The sequence below is a fragment of the Malania oleifera genome, chromosome 7 (assembly GCF_029873635.1).
Source record: "Malania oleifera isolate guangnan ecotype guangnan chromosome 7, ASM2987363v1, whole genome shotgun sequence".
Classification (NCBI taxonomy): domain Eukaryota; kingdom Viridiplantae; phylum Streptophyta; class Magnoliopsida; order Santalales; family Ximeniaceae; genus Malania; species Malania oleifera.
This window is the reverse complement of record NC_080423.1, coordinates 37,293,731-37,318,950: the sequence shown is the minus strand read 5'-3', so window position 1 is coordinate 37,318,950 and position 25,220 is coordinate 37,293,731. Positions and strand designations below refer to the sequence as shown.

The window sequence follows — 25,220 nt, the reverse complement described above, 5'->3', positions numbered from 1 at the left end:
TAAATTTACTTTTATTTCAACAATAATCATCATATTTAATATATTTCATTTAGTTTATAATGAAAAGAATTAATTTTTTTTTTACAATTTTTTCTATTTATTTTATAATTTAAATAATTTCTATGTCAATTAACAGGATTTAAGATCTTAAAATGTAGACACCAAAATATATTTGAAAAATGAACATAAAAACACACATAAAAACTTCTCATTTAAACCTTCTTACTTCAAAATCAAAGCTAAATTTAATATGTATACAATAGATAAAAAATTTACACAACGAAAAATTCCATACGCATTCATAAATTTAATATGCATTCATCATTTCAACAAACAAAATTTAACATCCATTCATCATTCATACATGAATAAAAGCCTAACCTAAATTTGGGAGTTCCACAATGATGCTTCAAATCACCAAATTGACTTCAATACAAGTCAATTCAATATGCAAAATACAGATTTCTACTTCAAACTAATCAAAACTTTTTAGAATTTCAAATCAAATTGCAGATTACAAAAAGTTAGGGTTTTCAACAATGTTGAATGTGGGAGAACATACCTCATTTTCGTTCCTTATATAATGTTCCCCCAATGTTCGCTTGTACTTCGTAGGCAGAACATTCGATTGTACAATCTGAACCACGATGGTTACCTGCAAAATCTTCATTGACTTCTGTCGCCCTCCCTTTCGGCTCTTGGCTATCACCTCACCTCTTCGAACGTAGACAAAGAGGAAGGAAGAGGACGGAATTTAACCCAACAAAAAATGCTGGATGAACCAGCAATTTTTGCTAAAAACGTTACTTGACGTAGCATCTTTTAATGGTCACGTATCACCCGTGCTTTTATGCTCAAATTAAAAAGCACTGGATTGCCCCGTGTGTTTTGTTTAAAAAACACTGGACCATCTAGTGTTCTTTGGATGCATCAATTTGGGAAACAAAGTTCCATCCGAACTGTTTTTAAATAATTTTTATTAAAATAATATTAAATTGGGAAAACAAAAACAAAAACAAAAAAACAAAACTCCAACATTTTACGCCCTTAAATTATTCATACTTTGATACACAGTAGCAACAACAAAACCAAACCTCAAGTCCCACTAGGTGAGGTCGGTTATATGAATCATTTTCCGTCAATTTATGTGATCATAAACCATTCCTTTTGACAGATCTAGGATATACACACTTTTAAAAAATTGAAATTGATTAAATCAACAAAAGAGAACCCAAAATAAAAATGGTCTAGTTTTAGTCCTCTTTTTCCTGGAAAATTTAAGCACACTTGCCTATTTTTTATTTTTCATGAATATTAAAGGAAGAGAATGGGCAGATAAATGCTTTTTGGATTAATTAAGAAAGTAACATCCATCATTATTATTATTATTATTATTATTATTTTACAACAAGGCAGTAGACATGTTAAAATGGGCGGAGGCCAAATGGAGTAGATCATTAGTACACATTCATCCATTCATATGGAATAATTTGATTCATTTATAGTCCTATCTATTTGAATATAAATCAATCCATTTATGCATTTAATTAATGCATGGAAAGACGATTATCGAATGTGAAGTGAAATTTATAATAACGGTACACACTGCAACAGCCTACATGCTTCAATTCATCAACTAGATCTATGACTATCCTTGCTAACTGAATTTCAGCAAAAGCCCCAAATGAGGGTTGTTTTGTTGCCGATTAAAATATCCTAATTATTATATTAATTATGTAATCACATAATTATATAATTTAATTTCAAATTGTATACGTAATCAATACTTTACGTTCTTACATAATTGTGGACATCTAAATCGAACCAATTTCACAATCATATACGTATATATTAATTGGTTTTAACTCCAACCAATTACATCATTAAGTACATGCATAAATTGTTTTGAATAATCGAATAGAAGTAGTTATATATGTATATATAATCATGTAATTATATGCAAATTTGAATCACATTATTCATCATTATAAAATTATGTGTATACATATTTGAATCATAGTATTAATTACATAATTATGTAGTTTAATTTCAAATGAGATGTATAATAGACAGCATAATTACATACATATGAGAACCAAATTGTTTATAAGTACATAATTATGTGCATAGTTATTTAATTATAGTATTAATAGTGTAATTACGTAGTTACTTAGTCTAATTCCATAAGAGTGGATAATTGCATACATACATAATTATGTATATATCTGAATTGAACTAAGAATTGTGCAATGCATAGTTACATAATTGCATACACATTCAAATGAAGTATCCCCAAGTACATAATATATAATTACATACATAGATTTTCAAACTATAATATTAGTAACTTAAAGTTTAGTTTTAAAGAAGAGGTGTCAATAACATAATTACGTACGTATTCAAACCAAACTCTCCATAATTACTGCATAATTATGTATTTCTATAATCAGCTTGGTTTGGTTATGTAAACCAATTAATATGCATGTATGTAATTGCATAGTCAGTTCATTTAGATATGCAAATAAATTTATAAATTCATAATTATAGTATTAACCACAACTATCATTTTAAATTAAATTACATAATTATGTAATTACTTAACTAATTTATAATTTGAATATCTATGTGCATAATTTTGTACAAACGATTACGTTCAAATATTTACATAATTATGCAACCATGTAGATACGAAATCCAAGTCAACTAATAGTCATGAATACAATTACGTAACTAACTTAACAATGTATTAGGTAACCATGAACTTCCACTGAATTTTGACAAAAAGATTCTAACCTCTCCTAAAGTTTCAAAAATTTCAAGAATCTCCCCTAAGACTTCAGAAACACCAAGGACCTCTCCTAAGATTATCAAAAAACACAAATCTTACCATGAATTTTTTAAAAGATAAATCTTTTGAGGGAAGGTTTGTATCTTTTAGGCAAACCTTAGGAAAGATTCTGACAGTTTTAAAATCTCAAGAAAAGTCGACAATATTTTTAAAATCTCAAGAAAAGTTCATATATTTTTTTCTGCCCTCAAACTTCAAAAGAAATAAGTGTCTTTTGTCTTTATGTAGTTAAGTAATTATACCATTAACTATACATATTATTAATTATTTTGTTTCAGATATTTAAGCAATTAGTTTATGTAGGTACACACTTGTCATTTGCAATTAAATTATGTAATTAATATTATATTTCAAACATTTTAGCTAGGCATTAACCCTTGAATGGAAAAGATGAGAAAGATGTGGCCATTTGAGGGTATAAATTTCATTTGGTATCTAATAAATAACTTTACATGCTTATAAGAAAATTATATGATTAAATGAGTTAACCATGTGTAAATGGATTTGAGTAATAAATAAATCAAATTATTTTATATAAATCAATCATAAATGAATAAATAACTAAAGACCCAATCAAATTATTTTAATAAGTATATCAAATTATTTTATATAAATCGATCATAAATGAATAAATAACTAATGACCCAATCAAACATGCAAGTGCAGCTTCATCCCTTACTTTTAAGAAATTGTCGTCCTGTAATACCATACAATCGCTACATAGTTGGAATAATGAGTGTTAACAGTAAATTGATTAACTTTTCAAACTTATTTAGTAAAAACAATAAATAAATAAATAAACCATTAAAATTCCATTCAGAACTTAAAAAACATCAAATAAAGTGAAAATAAAAATAAAAAATATACCAAATCAAAAAATAAAAACTTAATTTTACTCTATTATTTAATTTTTATTAATGCTTAATCATAGTAAAATAACTTTTGAATTGTAATAACTTTTGATGTAGCATTTACTTACTTTTGCCATTTCGCTCGTCAAATGTTAAAAACCTTTTGGGAACTAAAAAATTAAAGTGGAATTAATATTTGAAAACAATCTCAAATTTGAAAAAAGGAAGAGTTGGTCCTCCCCTAAAACTCTGGATACACGAGTTTTGTGTACCGAACTACCCCTTTCTGCTTTTATGATTTTAAAAGTTTTTATCTTACCCATTAATGGAGCCCTCAAATTCATGATTTTTAAACCCAGACCGACCAGCTACCAGCTAGTCCGACGAGGTTGGACTAAAACCCATGACTTTTGCAGTTTTCATCAGACCAAAAATGAAAGGAACCAGTGTCAACCTGAATAGAGATGGTCAACCCGCCCCAACCCGATCAGACCCAGTGAACGTAGCCAATCGACTCACTTCTAACAATCAACAAGAAACAGAAACCTGCCATCTGAATTTTTCATACTCAAAAAGAACATAAAAATGGATGAGCAGAATAAAACTGAGCACCAATCAACGAGAAACGAATCCCAAAACCCTTGTACATGAACTTTCCAACATAAACTAATTATGGTGGCATTCTGGCAGCAGGGAAAGACAGCTCTTCAACCAGAGGAAGATTTAAGACACAAGCCAAGTCCACCATAGCAGCACCCTCTGTCGGAAAGCAGACCGTCCACCTAACGGAAATAAAGTGCATACCTTTCAGAGAAGAAAAGCAGAACTTGAATGTGACAATAATAAGAAACCTTCCCATATATACCTCATTTTAAATCAGTGAGGGGCCTTCATCCGTAATAACTCAAGGATTGTATGTGGTTTATCATATTAAAACTTCCAAGGGCGCTGGCAAAATTACAAGTGCATTTCAACATTGATGTGATAACAAGCTACAAAAAGGAGAAAGATTCACTCAGTAACCTTCCGTTAGTAAGTAGCATCACTGCTGTCGATTGAGAAGCATGCTGGAGAAAAAAATATATAGATATTTTGTACACGAGTACAAATATTTCATCAACGAGCAGAGTAAAATACAAGCACAGACATGGATACCTTATGTCCTTAACTATGGAAGCACGTGAGAATGAAATATAAGAGGATAGGTACAGCAAAATCCACTGCTCCAGCACTGCATCATCAATAAAGCCAGAATGAAGTTCTAAACCATGTTAGTCACAGAAATAAATGATTTTCACCAGTATATACTCAAAACTTCAATAAACTGTAATAATTGCCCCCAGAATTTGTCAATTATTTAGTGTACATATGAGCCTAAAAGTTTGAAGTCTATGCAGTCAAGTGACGCTTGTAAGTCTAAATCAGAAGAAGAAAAAAAGGCTCTGTACCACAAGTATGTCTCAAGCTTCTTAGGACATGAAAGAGTGTTCACTCAGGAAGATTGAGAATATTTACCACACTGAGCAATGGTCCTTCTTTGAACTTGTTATGAAACGAAAATGCTATTGGTTTCGGATTCTCTCCAGGCCCTCTAATGAACCCACTGAATTCAATAACATCAAAGCATAAGATTAGATATTGGCTAAAGATAGATATCACTCATCACTCAAAAAAACCAGAAATATAAAAGATATAGAAGACTCACCATTAGCAAAATAAAAAAATTATAGAAGAAACTCACATGAGGGAAGCAGAAATCAGTGGAGATCTTCTCACATCATATACGGCAACAAGGCCCTTGTACAATTCATCTCCACCTTTATATGACAAAGCCAACCTTTCTCCAGAAGCATCCCAGGAGATCTTTTCAATCGCCTCACTGCATAACACAGTAAGAACACAGAGAACAAAAATTATTGTTTGAAAAGCACTATAATGTAACCGAAATTGTTAAAAGACTGTAACCAAAAGATATATGTGCATCATGTTGCTACATGCATAACCATCATGTTTTTACCTCTCTTTAAGATGGGAAAAAAAATATTAAAATAAAAAAGGAATAACACAAGAAATCCTCATAAAAGAAAACTTAAAAAGAGAACTAAATGATAAACTCAAACAGTACTGCTCGCTCTGCTCGCTAACCAAAAGAGACCAAAGAAATGCTACCTAAGAAAAGTGCCTTAGCTGATAAAGCAAAGCAAATTCGCAAACTCCCGCTGACCTGCTTGCCCTTACTTTTACTGCCAAGTAACCCTTTTCAGTAGTTATAGGAGATATCATTAGAGATTTATCCAAGTCCTGTCCATACAACCCTCAGGCACAGCAACATCAGAATGCGAAGAAGCCGAATGTGAAATAAGAGCTAGAAGTCAATTAGAAGGGCCAAAGATCCTTCCTGAACTACAGCATTTTGATGGCCAGCATCTTTATTTAAATGCCAAACACCACCATGTGAATTTTACCAGAGATTCCCCAGAGTCCGCTGTTTAACCCCCAATTACACAATATTAGAGCTTGAAACATCATTGTCTTTAGTTTTATATATCTTTCTCCAAAAGCAAAGCTCTCCATTAATTGATCCAACAAAAAGGCCCCTTTCCAAATCACACAAGCTGTCATAGTCATCATCATCCTCATCAGTGAGTTCTCACATCAATGGAGACTCATATCCATCATCCTCCTGCATCACCTCCTTCCCCTTAACTTTCCCAAAGTTTAAGTCAATTTCTTGAATAGCTCTTGAATTTATTTCATTACCAAAATTATTAAAAACAGGAAATTCCACAGGATTTCCCAAACATGCTGCCACTGAAACCCCTTGACACTGCAAAGCCTCAGAGCTCTCATTGCCCTAAACCAAGTAAGTAATGAAATGAGGTCGATCGTTATTCTGTGAATTCTCAAGTCCAACTTCACGAACTTCTGCCACACCTTCCACTTCTTCCAACATGTCTTCAGCTTCTCCAGAACCCTTATATGAAAATTTGATATTAGGCTTATATTTCACAGCCAGCATTACACTGTATTACGTCTGTTTCTAGTAGGCCCATAATAAGCCCAATGCCTTTATTAATATTGAACAGCTTTGAACTAACTCCCCAATCAGTGGCAGCCCATTACAAGACACCCTATAGATTGACCAGCCTGTCCCAGCCCACCCAAATCAGAACTAGTATTTGCTCTATTCTCCAGCAAATCTTTGGGGGAATCAAAACTGAAAATCCACTTGGATTGTTGCCTGACAAATCTGTTTTTTCCAACCGAACTTTCCGGCAATGTTCTCATCATCCACCTTCTGCAAATTCCAATCAAAGTTTCCAGCTAACCCCCTCCATCATAGTACTCAAAAGCGTGCCTCAGGTGCAAGGTGCAGTGGGAGAAAAGAGCGCCTCATCAAGGTTGAGGCGAGGCGACCTTCAAGAGGTCACAGCCAGGCACAGTGAAGTGCACTGAGGCTCCAGGCGCAGTGAATCGCAACTTGAGATTTCTGACCTTTATAACTTCATTTTTTGAAACATTTTAAGAAAGAAAACATAGCCCGACTCCAGAGCCAGAGCTTTTGAACCAGCCCTAGCCCTAGCCCTAGCCCTAGCCAGAGGCTTCGACTCGAACCAGCAGGTCCAGGCTTCATCTTCGAGCCTTCGAACCAGCAGAAACCAGCAGGTCCAGGTTTCGTCTTCACGCCTTCAAGCCTTCGCCAGCTAGAGAGAGATCACAAGAGCTCTTTGTCTTTGAAGTTCGAGCCTTTGAACCAGCACAACCTTCATCCTTGAGCCTCCAAACCAGCACAAAACGCCTTCATCTTCAAGCCTTTGAGTCTTCACCAGCAAGAGAATCTTCGCAAGAGCCCTTCTTCTTCAAGGTTTGAACCTTCGAGTCTTCCGCCAGCAAAGAGAGCCTTCACCAGAGCCTTCGAACAAGTGGAGGCTTCAAGCCAGTGAGTCATCATCCCCAGTCTTCATGAGTCATCATCGCCAGTCTTTGTACGTCGTCAGGCTGCTTCAATCTAGTAAGTCATCTTCTTCTTCTTCTTCTTCAGGGCTCAGTATTTTGCTGCTGCTGCTGCCGGCTGCTGCTTCTTCTTCATGTTCCTCGGAGCTCAGTATTTTTCTGCTGCTGCCTGCTGGTGTCTGGCAGGCTGCGCTGCTCTTGGCAAGTTATTTATTATTGCATTAAGCCACCAAGTTATTATTATATAATATGTAATCAATTTATGAAGTATAATGCAAGTTTATAATTAACATATTACATTTTTTACTGAATTTAACCGCTGTTTTGTTTGGAAATACAGTACACAAACTATACATTTTTCTGAAATATATTATAAACTGCTTTTACATTTAGGGTAACAGGTCTCAAATCTTAAATGGATTCTAGATGTGGAAACTCTGGCTCTGCAAATAAAGATCCTCCATGGAAGTATGCACATTTACATGATCAAAAAAATAGAAATAATTGGACTTTCAATTTTTGTGGCAAAGTCACAAAGGGAGGAATATTTCAGGCAAACAATATATTGTTGGAGGAGTTCAAAATGTAAAAGAATGCTCTAAGTGCCCAGCTCATGTTCGTGAGGAGATTAGGGAGTATGTGTTGCAAAAAGATATAGAGGAAGAGGAAAATGAGTTATTGCCCGACTTTGATGACAGATTGTTATGGTGAAGATGAAGAGGATGAAGTTCAAGAAATCGTGGCAAGAGAGTGCTTAGTAGTGGAAGTGGAAGTCGAAGTTCATACCAATCCACCTCGAAGAAACCAAAACAGAAGGAGCCTATAGACTTGTTTTTTACTCCTAATCCAAAGAAAGCGATTCAAGCTAGGAATGAAGGGAAGATGAAGCAAACATCAATAAATGAGGTGTGCAAGAAATAAATAAGACAAAAGACAATGTCAGATTTTGCTAGGTGGATGTATAATGCTGGAATACCATTTAATGTTATACGTTTGGACTGCTTTGCAGTGGCACTTGAATCGATTAGGCAATATGGTCCTGGAATAAAGCAACTTAGCTATCACGAAGTAAGTGTTTCTTTCCTAAAAAAGGAAGTTAGTCAAATGAAAGAGTTGATGAAGGTCCATAAGGAGGACTGGGCAAAATATTGAAGTTAGATTATGTCCATTGGTTGGAGAGATTAAGTTGTTAATAAGGACATAATAAACTTCTTAGTGAACTCTCCAAGGGGATCAACGTTCATCAAGTCTATTGATATTTCTAATATTGTCAAGAATGCTGATATAATGTACAAATTACTTGATAAGATGGTGGAGGAAATTGGAAAATCAAATGTGATTCAAGTAGTAACGGATAATGCTTCATACTATGCTGCAGCAAGTAAGAACTTATTTCTAGAACAACATTATATAATGTATATATTATTTATTTTAATATTTTAATGGTCTCACTCCTTGATTTTTGAATAGGAAGGTTGTTAGAAGCAAAGAGGCCACATTTATATTGGACATCATGTGCTGCCCATTGCCTTGCTTCAATATTGGAGGGTATTGAGAAGATGCCTACAGTTCACATAACTTTGAGAAGGGCAATATTTTTGAATGGTTATATTTATAACCATGTTGGTGTGGTGAACTTGATGAGATAATTCACTGGAGGGAAGGAGTTACTAAGGGCTACAGTTACAAGATTTGAAACTGTCTTCATCACTCTTCGTTCGATCCACCTTCAAAAGAACAACTTTAGGAAGATGTTTATTTCTGAAGATTGGGATACAACAAAATGGGCAAAGGAGGCAGCTGGCAAAAGAGCAACTAGTATTACTTTGATGCCTACCTTTTGAAGTACCATTTGTCTATGCTCTTAAATTGACAGGTCCACTTGTCCGTTCACTCCATTTGGTTGATGGGGAAAGAAACCTACTATGAAATATATTTATGAAGCAATGGATAAGGCGAAGAAGCCATAGCTAAGGCTTTCGGTGAGAGAGGATAAATTCAAGAGAACATTTGAAATTATTGATACGAGGTGGGGATGCCAACTCCATCAACCTTTGCATGCAACTACACACTACTTGAACCCGGAATATTTCTATTCAAACCCCCACATTTCGCAAGACAAAGAAATCATGGCGCCTTTGTATGCCAATGCATTACATGGTTGGTGCCAACCCATGAATTGCAAGATAAAGTTTTACAAGAGTTAGAAAATTACACTAGTGCTAGTGACCTATTAGGAATTGATTTGGCAGTGAGACAAAGGAAGATAAAAGCACCAAGTAAAGTGCCATTTTTTTTTCTACCTCTTTCTATATAAAATTATTTTTGCTAGTTAGCTAGTAGGTAGTCATTTAAAATTTATTTTATAACAATGAAATGGTGGATATCATTTGGATCATTGGCTCCAAATTTTCAAAAGTTCCCTATGAAAATCTTTAGCCTCACATGTAGTGCTACTGGCTGCGAAAGAAATTGGAGCATATTCCAACATGCGAGTCATTAGGATATCATGGATTAAAGAACATGAACTACCATTCTACTATTTAGAATCATTATTTACTATAGTACTTTAAACTTCTTGCAGCTTCATAGCAAAAGGAGAAATATGCTAGCCCAACAACACTTGAATAATTTGGTATTTGTGAAATATAATCGAACTTTGCGGCGTCAATTCAACAAGCGCAACACCATTGATCCCATCCTTTTGAAGGACATTGATGATAGTAATGACTGGTTGATTGGTAGTATGGATGATGAATCCGATGAGGATGATGAACTTGTGTTTGAAGATGATCTTTCGACTTGGGGTTCTATTGCCAGAGCTGCTGGAGTAAATAACCCCCTGCATTGCACTAGATGAAGAATAAGTGCAAATATGTCATCATCTTCTAGAGGAAGAGCTTCATCTAGCACTGCTAGGGGCCGGACTACAGTGTTGGAACTTGTAGATGGGGATGAGATTCAAGTGGATAGTGCAGAGGAGACAGAAGAGGAAGAAGATATTGGACAAGAAAATTCTGATGATGAAATGGAAGACGATGATATCTGGATAGACTTAGTTGATGATGAGTGTTGATCAATGACTGATGATTGAGGAGGATTTTCAGATTTTAGACTTTGAAATCTTTGTACTTTTTTCTTTTGATATTGAACTATGTTAAAGCTTTTGGGCCTTCAACCTGGCAATTTCATTTCCTTTCTAATTTGAAGCTTGAACTCTTGCATGCGTAATTACTCATGTTGAACTTTGTTTGCTTCACTTGGAACTTTACTTGGTTGTCATAATTTCTATGCATTTATGTTTTGGTATTGAATATTTTTCCATTTTAACTTATAATATGACTATTGAAGTGTTCATATATCAATTACCCACCAAATAGGCATTGTACATAATTTTAATAATTGATGAGGCACACGCCTTCACCTCGCGCCTCGGCTCCAAGTACCCTTTGCACCTCGGTGCACCTTGCACCTTTGACTACTATGCCCTCCATATCCAATTGGTTCCCAACCTTGGGTGCATCCGCATACGATATATCCTCTGAAATACTGAACCCTAGTTTTGGATTTCCATTATACCATGACACACAGAGGATAACCTATATTCCTTGCGAGAAAGTAAAGCTTTCACTTCTCACTAATTATGATGATTTACCAGGGCCTCCTTTCTCTGCCATTTGCAACCAACTTGCAGGGATCTAGACCCCTACAAAGTGCGAGGAAGTAGACTGAACACCTCAGCCATTTGTAGGAATTTCACACTTATTCTCAATCATGTTTGCGCATGATCTTTTGGTTTTACAAAGGAGGGCAAAGTCCTCATGATGAGATGGTTCGACCCCAAGACCTTGAGGAAGCATCAAGACTTGGTGGGAGGACTTAGCACTGAGCTAATCTTGCACTTGTTTTCAAGAAGAATGATCATGTTGACTCTTCTTGGCAGCTTCTCTACATCCCTCAAATCCTCAAAATTCCTCAAAAAAATTATCCATGGTTCATATACCTTCAAAACTTTATCCATTTCTTCACCACATTTATTCGTAATTTAAGAGGAATATATAGCCCTATATATCATCATAATTTTTTAACTAGTCACCCAACCATTACCATAATAATAGTTACAATAATTTGACTTACAATGACCATCCACATCAAATTTATTTTTCAGCCGCTTAGCCATAACTACCATAATCATTGTTGTAATTTTTTGGATTAGTCATTATTAACAGCACACCTTCAAAAAATTTTATTTGCCAACTACTATGATAATTTTTACAGTAATTCGCCATCACTAATGATTTAGACCACTTCCATTTCTAAAATTATTCACTTGGCTAGTGAGCATAAAAGTCCATCTTGGATTTGCTGGAAGCTCATGAAGAACAAAACACAATGAACTGTTAATTCACACACATAAGTTTATGTAGAAATACAATGTAAGTATGACCATCATTTGGCTTGGAAACTCACAAGCACCCCCAAACTAGTTTACAAAACAATTCTGTTTCAGTTCAGGATGCATTTTATTGGGTGGGAGCTTTCCAACAAAAGCAGAAATGTCGAAGGTTCTAGAGAATATTTGAGCCTTACATCAAACTAACCAACAAGACATACATTCAAATAGATTCAAGTCTCTCATAGAGGACGCTATCTTCTAAAACTCTTTCATCAATTTTCCCACAAAAGGATAAACTCTAAAACTAAAAAATCTTAGACCCAATTCACCCAACACAACAATTGCAATTGGATTTAAATGAATACAAGGGCATCAGGTGTGACTGAAACCACTGAGGAATTTTCCAGGCAATATTCGTACTCAAAATGTCTATACAATATGTTACATTTCTGTAATTCCCACTACAGGTTTCATGGTTTTGTGACATCTGTTATCAGATACTAGTAACAAGTTAGCCATATAATGCTGCAAATGTTACTTTTCTTCCTTTTTGACTCATTCTGCATTTTCAATGCTTCGAACCTCACCTAATACTAGCTCCATACACAAGCATGAAAAATGGTTAGTTCTCCAGCATGGCATCCTTTTCAAATCTATTGTCACTGCATTATTTCAAAAGCGTCTTTTTCAAATCGATTAAGTCTCTGAGTTATTTCAAAATTACCCTCAACATAGAATGTTAGTGGTTGATATCCCACCCACTTCTATTCTCATCCAAGTGAAAGAGTTACTAGCAAACCATTATTTTCCTCATATAGTTAAAAAAACAAGTGATACATGATAGAATTTCCATCCAGAAAAATTAAACTAATTAGGAGGCATCAGCTTGTTCTTAATTAGAGATGAACACTTTTAGATACATGTATGATGAGTCAAAAAACATAACAGCATAGATAGTTTAACAAATGAAGTAAGCAAATCAATAACTATCCCAGCAACTCATTTCACCAATTAAAAATTTTGAACATGACCACCGATCAAAAACAGTGAGGAATGAAACCAAAGGAACTTAGCTTTCAATAATTCCAACTTGACATGTTTTGGCATTTAGTCTTCTAGTGAATTCTTTTAATTGAGAGCTAGTTTGGTCAAAATTGCGAACACATTATAAGTAAAATAAAACAAATTCTAGAACTTGGATGAAGTTAAACATAGAGCCATAAATAAAAGTTATTTTATTTTTACCTGCCTGTCAAGGATGCTATCTCGGGCAAATCAACTGGTAATAGGTGCGCATCTGGAGATAATCTCATATCACATACAAGAAATGAAACTCATGTCTATCAACAAGCACAAAGCCACAAATTTTTAAGGCTAGAAAAAATCACACCATAGATAAGCAAGTAACTGAAGATATCAAGAATCTTCATTGTGGAAATGAATACACAAGAACTAAGATCCAGCCAAACACTATGCCTTGGCATTACTTTTAAACAGCAATCTTGTTACCTAGGGATTTCCTTATTTTGTATAACAATTATCACAAGATACATATGAATTTTCTAAAGAATAAAACATGAAAAACAAATGAGTCGATTAGATACACTAGTAGTAAAGTCGTAACATCATTATTTCAAATCTCAAAAAAATAAAAATAAGGTTTATAATATAAATTTTTTTTTTTCAGATTTAACAGCTCATGAAAAAGCATTAGTTAATGAAGTTTTTTTAAAAAAAAAATCTATAATATAATTTATTAAAAAAAAAATAGAGATGATTTTTCAATATATCAATCAAAAAATAAAATAAATTAAACTTGGCTGCATAAATTCAAATGTGTAATTGTAAAATGTAACAGTTGAATATATTATGCAAGTTCAAATGGAAGAAAAATGATTTTTTTTTATTTATAATGGAACAGTTTGGGGATCTTATAGTCCAAAGAATCCCATACCACGAAGATTATGTAATTGTAGTAACCAGAGAATCATAAATACTCAATTACATTTTAATTTGCAAATTAGAGGTCGAAAGATTTTGCCTTCTATAACCAAATACCAACTTGCGTTCAAATATTTCCTTTTCCAAAAGAGTATCAATTAGATGCATTTAATGCAGAGATCAAAGTTAAAAGCCATAAAAATCTGAAAATTATTCTAAAAAACATTTTACCAGAAAAAAGAGCATTCATAGAAGGCACCAGGGGGGTGCCACACAAGTAGAAACAGATGAACAGTGAAAAAAGCCCCCTCCGGTATAAGGTGTCAAAGAAGTCGAGAATTGTATCAATTTGTATCCTGTCAACTAGTTAGAGTGGATGTCTGCCTGTCTTTAATAATATTGAGAGATGTAGCCAATTCTTCAAATGCTCTTCTATTTTCTCAGCCACACAATCCAAAAAAGGGCCAGGGGAATTACATTCAATGATCCTTTCTTTTCTTACTTGAACAAAGAACTCTACAGGTCCAGATTTCATTCTCTATTGTCTTAGCAGTTACCCACTGCTGCCTGAAAAAGCATAGTGGCCAGATCATGGTTATAAATAGCAGCTGCAACTGTTACATAATGAAGTGCCATTACATAACAAATTTTTGGGTTTTCTACATTGTTACACACCACTAAATTGGTGGGAACAAAAATCACAGCAATAATCACTCTAATGGATCTCTACTGTCACGTGAAAGCTGCTAAACCAGAAATGTAACCGCTATTGGGTTGATGTGGTAAAAAATTTACTTTTTTATTTTTATACCTTTTTTTTTTTCTTTTCAATTTTTTTTTTATTTTCCCTTCCATAGGTCATCCCAATAAGCTAAGTGAAATGGGGAGGGAGAAGATTATAACAAGGGTGATAGTGGTACAAAATTATTTTAATTTTCTTGTAATATTCACGAGATATGAATTAAATAAAAATTTATTATGAATACTTTTTTTTTAGATAACAAAAACTTCATTAAAGCATGAAAAGGAAAAAAATATTTCAAGAAAAGGAGGACAAGCCATCCTCCTTCACAGAAAAAATCAAAGGAAAAAAGAAAAAAGTATTTACATCAATGTTGCGTTCCAATCCATTTCGCTATTGGACAAAGAAATACCCTTATGTTGTGGTTGGGGGCATGGATTTGGAGCCTTGGATTTTTTACTTGAGTGGATTTGGACCAAACTCAACACAATTTTGTATTACATTTTGTCCAAATCCACACAAATCCAAATCCAAGGCTCTTCCAAACACAGGATAAAAAACCACAGAAGAGTAAGCCCAAAATGCAGCCAAAAATGAAGCTTTCTTCCAAATCAAATGTGTTGGATTTTTCTGATCTTCGAATATCTTGGCCTTCCTTTCAAGCCAAAGAATCCCTAATATAGAAAAATCAACACAAAACCAAAACCTTCTCTTTTTTCTCTTCCTTCCAAAGTCCCATAGTGTACCAATATGAAATCATAAGTAGTTTTTGGAGCCAACCAATCTTCACCATTGCAGGGAAAAAAATTACTCCAGTGTCCTTGCCACCTCACAATGCAGGAATAAATGACGATTAGTCTCACTTTCTTTGCCACACATCAAGCAGGCATCAAGACTGAGAGTCTTATAAGGCCTTATATCGGAAGCAAGTCATTTATTTTAACACTGTTGAGAGACCAAGTCCATATGAAAGCTCAAATCTTAAAAGGAACAGCAGCCTTCCCCACTATTTATTCAGATGAAAAGAGCTGGGAATAATAGGTTTGGTCACACAAACAAAAAAAAACCTTTGAAGAGAATGGATCCTAAGAGTCCCCAATCCAAATCCCACTACCCCCGGGTTTTTGAAATGAATGAATTCAAAATGCTCAACAGGCAGTGAGCTCTTCTATCTATCTCATTTGAGTATGAAATGGAAGTCCCAAGACATGAGACCCCCCTCAAAAGAATAGAATTCAGAAATAGGAACATCATGCATAGATGAAAGTCTAAGCAATTGAGGAACAAGGTATTCCAACAAAGTCTCTCGACTCTCACCCACCCAAATATCGTCTCAAAAGCGAACCCTATCCCCAACACCAGCAAAAAATGAACGAGGAAAGAGAAAACTAGAAACCTTAGAGACAAATTTTCAACTGCATGCATGAGAACCAATTCCACTCCCCGTCGTATGCCACCCAATCCTATAAACACCATACTTTAACACCATACTTACTCTTATTGCTTTATGCCATAAGGAACTAAACTCTAAAGGGAATCTCCATAATCATTTGCCTATGAAAGAAATTTTTTTAGCACCGATGCCCAAGCCTCCCTCAGATTTTGGTCTCCTGACCACCTCCAACTAAAAAGACAATCCCTCTTAACCTCCCCAATACCAGACCATAAAAAATCTCTGATAAGCTTCTCTAGCTCTTGGCTACTTTCAATAGGAATTTTAAAAAGAGATGTAGTAAACAAGATATTAGAGAGAGAAGCACTAATGAGAGTAATCCTACCACCCAAGGATATGTAAGCCTTCTTCCACCCTTCTAGTCTCTTCCCTACCATCTCACGCATCGGATTCCAAAAAGCAGTGGGCAAAGGATTACCCCCAAAAGGAAGGCCAAAATATGAAATGGGCCAAGATAATACATCTCACCCCGCAAGAGATTTAAAATCCTCCAACTTCTTGCTGCTCGAATTAATACCAGCCAAACCACTTAACCAAATTATTTTCAGAACCAAAAATCTTCTCAAAAATTTTTAGTAGAATACCTTGTGAAATTTCTTTGTATTATTCTCTAAAATGAAAATGGTATCATCGACAAATTGTAAGTGAGACATCTCCACCTTATCCCTACCTAGCTCTTGACCCCTAATCACACCATCATCCTAAGCACGTGACACCAGCCTGCTCAAACCATCCACAACCAACATGAACAAAAACAGAGATAACAGATCCCTTAGCTTAACCCCTTGGACATCTCAAACCACTCCCAAGGCTCACTATTAATAACCATTGGCAAATTGGCATAACTAAGGCAACCTTTGATCCATTTAAGCCTAACAATCCAAGGCCCTTCCTGGCCATTACCTAATTCAGGAATCCCCAACTAACCAAATCATAAGCTTTCTCAAAATCTAATTTAAAAATAATGCACTAATTACCTCTCCTTTTAGCATCCCCTACCGCTTCATTAGCTACTACCAAAACCACATCCAGGGTTTGTCTCTCTAACAAAAGAGGATCGAGCTAATGAAATAGTAATCCCCCAGCACCTCCCTGAGTCTCCTAGACAAGACTTTAGTAAGAATCTTATAGACGCTAATGACTAAACTAATCAGTCTCAAAACTCTAACCTTTCTCCCTCTCTTTTATAGGATCAAGAGCGAATAAAAGAGGAATTAATGCTCTCACATGCTATATTTTTATGAAATTCCTCAAAAAGAACTCATAACATCATCCTTCAAAAGCCGACGTAAAACCATCTAAACTTGGTGCTTTATCCCTATCCGTCCCCATCACTACCTTTCTTATCATTTCAAATAGCCTCTCAATCCAATTAGCAGACTCTTCCCCGATGGGTTCTCAATCAAGCCCCTCCATAGTCAACCTATTCCCACAATCCTTGGAGTAAAAAGGATTTTAAAAATTAGTAATCTCTTCCTCAATCTGCAACTGGTCATTCATCATTATACCTAAATCCAATTCCAATTCTTTAATCAACCCTTCCTTCTCCTCCCATTGGCAACTCTATGGAACAATATAGTATTACAATCCCCATCCTTAGCCCAACGAACCCTAGATTTATAATGCCAACTTCTTTCTTATCTAAACAAAAGAAATTCCAACTCATTATGCAGATGAATTCTCCTTTCCCTCTCTTCCTATCCAAATAAACTACACTCCTCTAATCTGCCTAAACCCTTAAAATATTCAAAATATTATCCTTCTAATCCCCAATATTTCCAAAAACCACTTTGTTCCACACCTTAAGCCTATCTTTAATGAAACTCAGCTTCTTCATCACTCTAAAACCAGCCCACCCCTGAGCCTAGCACTATTTCCACCATTCCCAAATTCTTTCCTGAAAAGATGAATGGGCCAACCACATATTTTCAAATCTAAAGGGAATGGTCCTCATTGAATGGAATTAGATTCCAGGAAAACAGGGCATTGATCGGAGGTGCACCTTTTGTATAGTGTTTGGAAACAGTTAACATTTGTGAAAAGGAATCTATCAATGCGAGAGCAAGCTCTATCTCCGACATTCATCAATTAAAATTGTCATTATAAGGCTCTGAGGCCACAATCACAAATAAAAATATTGAATCTTCACATCCCACTATTCACCCTACAAAACCCTGATATCCCTCATATTACAAAAAAAATCAAAATCACCACTCACCACCCACCGTGGGTTACAAAGACCAAAGTAGCTAGCCAACTCTTCAAAAGAAAACTATTCCGCTGAGAATAAATAGTTGGGTCATACACAAAAGTAAGCCACCACTCTCCAACTACCTTAATATCTAACACGACAGACAAGGAAAAAGAACCAAGAAAACAGTCTTTTAACAAATAAATTCTAGCGTCCTTGACCACTAATTGCCCCTTGAGGCCCCAGGACGAAGGAAAAACTGCCCACTCCCCAAATCTCAAATCCCAAATACTCCTAAAAGGATGGGGGCTAATGTCCTCAAATTTGATTTCCAGAAGAAATAAAATATTGAGGCCAATTTTGTTAATCAAATCTCTAACAACCCTCCTCTCACCCAGCCCCACCCAACCCCTAACATTCCAAGAAAGGATCTTCATTTAGAGCAAGCTAAGACCCCTGAGACCCTTCCCCCATTATCATAGTTCATTGTGGTGCTAATCTACCTAATTCCCTAACCAACTATTTGCTTTTTCTTCTTCCCAGGCCCCTCCAAACAAGCACTAAACTGCTCCCAACCCAGGCACCAGCTTAAGACCTAAATCGTTCAAAACCTGGGTATCCTCGTTTTCTCTCTCACCCTTAAAAAGGCTCATAGTATTGGGCATCCCTTTAACAACTAGCTCCTTATGACATAACGATAATTCATAATTAGTATGAATAGATCCAAGAATGAAAGGTTTACATTCAGGTATGTCACTGTATTCTTGTCCAGCTCTTGAAAGATCCCTTTCAAGGTTATTGGCCAAAGCTAAATGGCTAGAGCAAAATTCGGCTGAGTTGGGAGAAATATTTTTTAGTGTGTGGATTAGCCATTACTCTTTATAATTGAAGATACATCTGAGCTCCAAGCTCCCTGAACAGAATCCAGCAGCGACCTTTCATATTGTGGAGGCCTTGTAATATTACCCCAAGCTCCCTCCCTATCTTCATGCCTCCCCACCTCTACTTCATTGCAATTTTCTACCCCACGCATTCTAAGATTCTCAATAAGTAACTCCACCTTGTCGGAATCATATGAGGAAAACAAAATCTATTCTTCTTCTCTAGACACCATCGAACTATCAGTGTGTCTGTCCGAAAGCATTACCTCCGTCTTCTTCCTCCATCTTCCTCTGCTCCCAGTCATAGACATCCTCCAGCCTTCTCAAAGTTTGTGCTGGAATCCCTTGGCCATGGTCCTCACTCGCTCACCTTGAAGCTTTTTTAAGCATCAATCACTACTTTCCTTCTTCTCCATCAGCATTAGCCATCTCCTTTATTTGCTAGTTGGAAGGCTTCTTCTCTATAGTTCTTTGAGCCCAAAAAAATCTGTTTTTTTTAGGAAGAGGACTCTTGGTTATTTAAGAACCCCCAAGCTCGAAACCCATGAAACCCTATCTCCATCTGGGATGAAATATTATTTTCTGTTTGGCTTCCTTTGGGCCTGTGTTATTAAGCCCATTTTTAAGAGCTTGACTGTAAGCAGCCTTTGTTCGAATGGGCTTCTGATTTCCGACTTGCAGCCCCTTTTAACTAAACCTTGGCCCCAGTAGCTTCTTGTTCCCCCCATGCTCAAAGTTCCCATAACTGCTCCCCATCAAATCTCACCATGAATGTGCAGAGAATTCCCCGAATATCCTCCCTGAAAATTAGGAAAATCAGAATCTTTCCTTCTCTGCTGAGAATTCCCTGAATAACCTCCCTGAAAATTCTGATATTCAAAATCTTTCCATCTCTGCCAAGACTTCCCTGAATATCCTCCCCAAAAATTCAGAAACTCAAATTCTTTCCTCTGAAATTTAAATTCTTTCCTTCACTGGTCATCTGCATTCAAGCTTTCCCTGCTCCAGCAAGCTTGAGCAGTGCCTAACTCCATGGCTGGTTTTTAGCACTGCCTAACATTCATGGAGCCGCAATCCATACACTGATAACACAACTCTCCTACCTTCCTCTCTTCAACTGCCTGAGGTGGTTTTGAAATTCCCCTTTGATTGAGGCATCTTTGATTTTTTTACAGAAATTATACCAACCCCCTACCTCCTTCCCTTCCGGAATGCAAATAGCTTGAAAAATGCAACTGTACATAATTTTCTCCAGGGATAAAAACCTCCCAAAATTATTGGCCCTCAATCTGAACATGAGAAAATTATTGGGCGCACTAAAAGTCTTGACCCAAGGATTAATAGTTTTTGAGAAGAGAGGATTTCAGTTCTTTGATGATCCAATTTTTCCCCTCCAAAGATAGATGCAGCCAGAACACTCATCTGATGCTCTTCTGGGTAATCTTAAAAGAGTCTGCATACTCAACAATAGCAAAGGTCTTGCTGCCAATGACTAGAGAAGATTCTCCCATAATCGGAAAAACTTGGATTACAAGAGGAAGGAATGAAAGCACTCTGATTTTGGAATTCAAAAGAAAGAGAGAGAAAGGGTTCTGTGTTAAGGGATAAACAGAGAGGTGATTAAAAAACATAAAAGAGGAAAACTTTGGGTTTCAGTAAGAAAAAACAAACAGTTTAAACTGAGAATAACAAGAGAATGACAAGGAAAAGCAAATGAGAGATTTTCTGGTGGGGGTTTAGGTTAAGGACTGAAGAAGCATCCATCCCCTAGAATGTATTTTTGGCATCCAAATAACAGAACAAGCAATATAATTTCAAATCACATAATTTGAAGTCATGAAGGCAAGACTCTGAAATCAGGCCTTCCCCAGAACCCTGATGAGATGGTAGCCTTCTGCACTGGGTGTTTGATGAATACTGTTTTGTCAAAAAATATATATATTACAATATTACTAATTTGATATTTCTTTTCTATATTGTCCTATTTAAACTTTTTTTTCTAGTCGTGCTCAAGTGGTTAATACTTCATTTAGTTATGCATTTTATGAGTTTTGTTACATTGATGAGAAGTGAGAAAAATCTAATTTTCTATCCATAGCAAGTAAGACCAATGCAAAGTGTATTACCCTTATTAAACAATATTCATGAGCTGTACTAGAGGATTCAAAATACAATAAAATATTTTCAAGAAGAGTTAAGATCTTAAAACATGCAAATAAAAAAATAGTGTGATTGGGGGAAAAAAATCACAGCTATCCCTGCTACCTGCTATGTAACATCCGCTACTCCTGCTTCTGCTACACCCATCACTGTTATGCTAAGCTACCCACTTCTGCCATTTAAACCATGGGCCAGATTCCAAGAACAGTGCAGGAGGATAGGTTCAATAGTTTCAGCATCTCCCTCACAGAAAAGCATCCATAGAGGCAGGCCCCTTTTTCTGCAGGTTGTAAATCATGAGGAATCTTCCCAAGAGTTTCAACCCACAAGAAAATAAGCAACCTTTGAGGGGGCGGATGCCTTCCAAATATGTTTCCAGGGGAACTAGCTATTGACTGCAGCAAGAGAGATGAGCTTCATATAGGAGCTGACAGTAGAGCTATGCCTTCCAAATATGTTTCCAGGGGAACTAGCTATTGACTGCAGCAAAAGAGATGAGCTTCATATAGGAGCTGACAGTAGAGCTACCACCCTTGTCCAGGATCCACTTCAGCTCATGAGAGATGTCACAAAAAGGAACTTCGTATGGGCTGCCAAAACAAATCCACAGAACTCTCAGTATTCCTAGATGGATAGAGCTGTCTGGTGTTAAACCTAGTCTTTGACAAATGCTCAGACAACAATAAAAATGGGCCCCACTCCCAGGAACCGAGGGCTGAAAGAGTTGTGTATTTGGTCCATTGGAAGCTCACACTAGGCCTGGGCTACACAACAAGATGTAGCCATCTCCCATCCCATACCCCTTCCCAGCCCTCCTAGGATTCGAACTTAACCAGTGGGATGGCCCCTAGGTGTAAATTGGCACTGTTTGCTTCAAGCAGCAGGTCTCCAACCGGGTTCCCCACAATGAATATGGTTAGTAAGACCATTTGAATGCCCTTCAAGGGCTTTGAAGATGAGGCTATGAGCCTCTTTGAAGAGATAAGAGGAAAAAAAACACGGGGGGAAAACATATTATCAAAAAATCAATAGGCGACAGTAATAAGAAAGATACAAATAAAGAACTCAAAAAACTAGAATTCTCGATGAACAGCGCCAATAATGGAGTATCAGACTTGGAGGCTGGGATATTTACTGAAATTATGATGATGAAATTGACATCTTCGAATGTTAAAAGATTGATTGAGAGATAAAAAAGGAAGTTGTTAAATGCTTTCACCAAGATTGGAAAAGTCACATGATATGCTTACAGGAAACAAAAATAGAGATAGTTGACAGGATTATGATCAGCAGTCTCTGAGGGCACAAAAACTGAAAGGGGGTCCACCTTAGAGCTGCTGGAAGTGCGGAAGGTCTAACTGTTCTATGGAACAATAACATAGTGGAAATAACTAACCACATAATATGTATTTTCTCAGTAACAAGCATCTTCAGAAAGCTGGATGGTAACTTCACGTGGATTTTCACCAGAGTTCATCACTCAGGTGAAAAACCCTGTAGCCAGCTGCTGTGGAAGAAGCTATTTGAGGTAGAAGCCTATTGGGATGTCCCTGGGTTGCTCGGGAAGACTTCTTGCATGGTTTTGTATCCTCATGAAAGAAATGGTGGCATTTCGATAGCATAAGAATGAAGAAATTTCCTGAATTCATTAATGTTAATGACCATGTTGACCTTCCTCTTCTTGGTGGTTCTGTCAGATGGCGTAACTCACAAGAGATCCCCTCCTACTTGAGGATTGACAAGTTTTTCAGTCTAAACAGGGTAGGAAGAACATTTCCTCTAGGTTTAACAAAAAGTTTTCCCAAGGCCCATCTCTGATGACTTCCCTATTGTGCTTGATATTGTGGGTTGGCACCGGGGGTGGGGAGGGGGTGTGGGTGGTGGTGTTGATAAAATGGGGTCCAACTCCCTTACCACGTTGAAAGTATGTGGCTCAAACAATAAGGTTTTGGCAACCAAATTAAGCTTGGTAGTATCGAAGAAAAATTGAAATGGTATAAGAACACTTTCAGGAATATTCACTTGATAAGGATGTGATTAACTAGGTACGAAGAACATTTCCTCAAGGTTTCACAAAAATTTCTCCCTGAAGCCTATGTCCGGCAATCTCCTTGTTATCCTTTATTTATTTATCTATTCTTTGTTTCATCTTTTGGTTTGTTTAGGGGGTGTGAGTGTGTGTGTGTGTGTTGAGGTGAGAGAGGGGAATAAAATGGGGTTCAACTCCCTTCCTGTTTGAAAGTATGCGGCTCGAACACAAAGGTTTTGCTGACCAAATTAAGCTACAAGGAAATGTAATTAAAGGTTGCAACGATGAAATAAGAACACTTTCGAGAACATTCACTCAAAAAAGGATGTGATTATTAGCAACCTCAAGGAGATGGCTCAAGCTTCGATGTTGAAGATAAAAGGAGGAGGACATTTCTTAGAAAAGAGATGTCTAGTATATTAACATGGAAGAAGCAGGTTGGAGATAAAAATCTAGGGCCTTATGGCTCCAAGAGGGGGATCAAAATACCAGCCTATTGCACTGAACAGCAACTGCAGTAGAAGTTTTAACGCCTTAAGTGGAGTTGAAATCAAGGGCAAGGTTTTAGTAGAGGAGGAGACCACTAAGAGTGGCGTTTCTAAAGACTATAAGAATCTTTACTACAAACTTTCAAACTGGAGATCAAAAGTGGAAACATTGCTGTCAATAATTAAAGTTCCTCCACAGCCAAGTGGCTGGAAAGGCCTTATGTGAGGAGGAAATTCTTCAACCACACAAGGATTGCAACAGGACAAAGCCCGAAGGACTAAAAGCTTCACATTGGCTTTCTTTAAACCAAACTATGAACTCTTCAAATATGACACGGTTGGTATTTTAGATTACTTTTATAGATCAAGCAGATTAGTAGGCAGCCTTTGTGACCTTGATTACTTACAAAGTAGGGGCCACAAAGATCAAGAATTTCTGGCTTATTAACTTAGTGAGAAGTTTAACATAATCATATCCAAGGTGATCGCCTCAAAAGAGATCCCAAACTGTAGAGATCCTAGGTACAGATAGAAGGAAAACCCTAGGTTACGGGCGCTGTAGTTTGCCCGCGGCCGCCCAATCACACGGCTGTTGGTAACCCGAATCGCCTCCCCACACCGTCGTACGGGAGGCTCTTTCTGGCTCGATTCAAGAGAGTCAATGCCTTCACGTCTCAGGCGACGCGCCGAAGTCCGAACCAGTAAGCACCGCCGCCTGCAACATTTTCGCCTCTAGAGATTAACGTCGCCGCAAGCAAGGAGAAGTTTGCACTTTTTGGCTCGATTCAGGAGATCATCAGTGCCTTCATGTTTTAGGCGACACGCCAAAGTGCCAATTGCCGAACCAGCAAGCACCGCCCACACCAAGCACCGCCGCATGCAACATTTTTGCCTCCGGAGATTGACATCACCGCACACAAGAAGGAGAATACCGTCGCCGTCGCAAAGCAATGTAAGATCCAGCCCACCTTTGCCAAAGATTGAAATTTTGGGGACGCCGCACACTAGAAGGAGATTGTCGTTGCCATTGCACCTCAGGTTCCATCTTATCTTTCCACAAAAGGTTGGTTCTTAATTTTAGGCTTTCAATATGGGAAACATGTAGCCGACATCAATCCTAGTCCTTGGGTTGCCCATAGCGGCGCCTATTCCAACGGTGAATCCCTCACCGATGGGGACCTTTGAACCTGGAGATACTAGCAAAAGACGTATTCTCAGATGGTAACAAAAATGGTGGTGCCTACGTTCAGAATGCCAATGCAGCATCCTGTGGATATTAATGGAGA

The 25,220-nt window shown here is 36.7% G+C and overlaps 1 protein-coding gene across 3 annotated transcripts in view; it reads right to left on the bottom strand.

Annotated features, from left to right (window-relative positions):
• Positions 1 to 4,202: 4,202 nt before the first annotated feature.
• LOC131160149 (aladin) overlaps positions 4,203 to 25,220 on the bottom strand; it is a 47,676-nt gene continuing 26,658 nt past the window's right edge. The window contains exons 11-16 of one of the 3 annotated variants that reach the window (XR_009137940.1): positions 13,295 to 13,346; positions 5,441 to 5,578; positions 5,215 to 5,302; positions 4,855 to 4,930; positions 4,565 to 4,691; positions 4,203 to 4,481 (exon numbers count right to left, since the gene is read on the bottom strand). Coding sequence is in view for 1 of the 3 variants with exons in the window: in XM_058115510.1 (XP_057971493.1) it covers positions 4,868 to 4,930; positions 5,215 to 5,302; positions 5,441 to 5,578; positions 13,295 to 13,346 (341 nt within the window). In the remaining 2 variants the exon portion in view is untranslated. Of the gene's footprint in view, positions 4,692 to 4,854; positions 4,931 to 5,214; positions 5,303 to 5,440; positions 5,579 to 13,294; positions 13,347 to 25,220 lie in introns of those variants that run through there. The other 2 variants (XM_058115510.1, XR_009137941.1) reach the window with 2 other exon arrangements.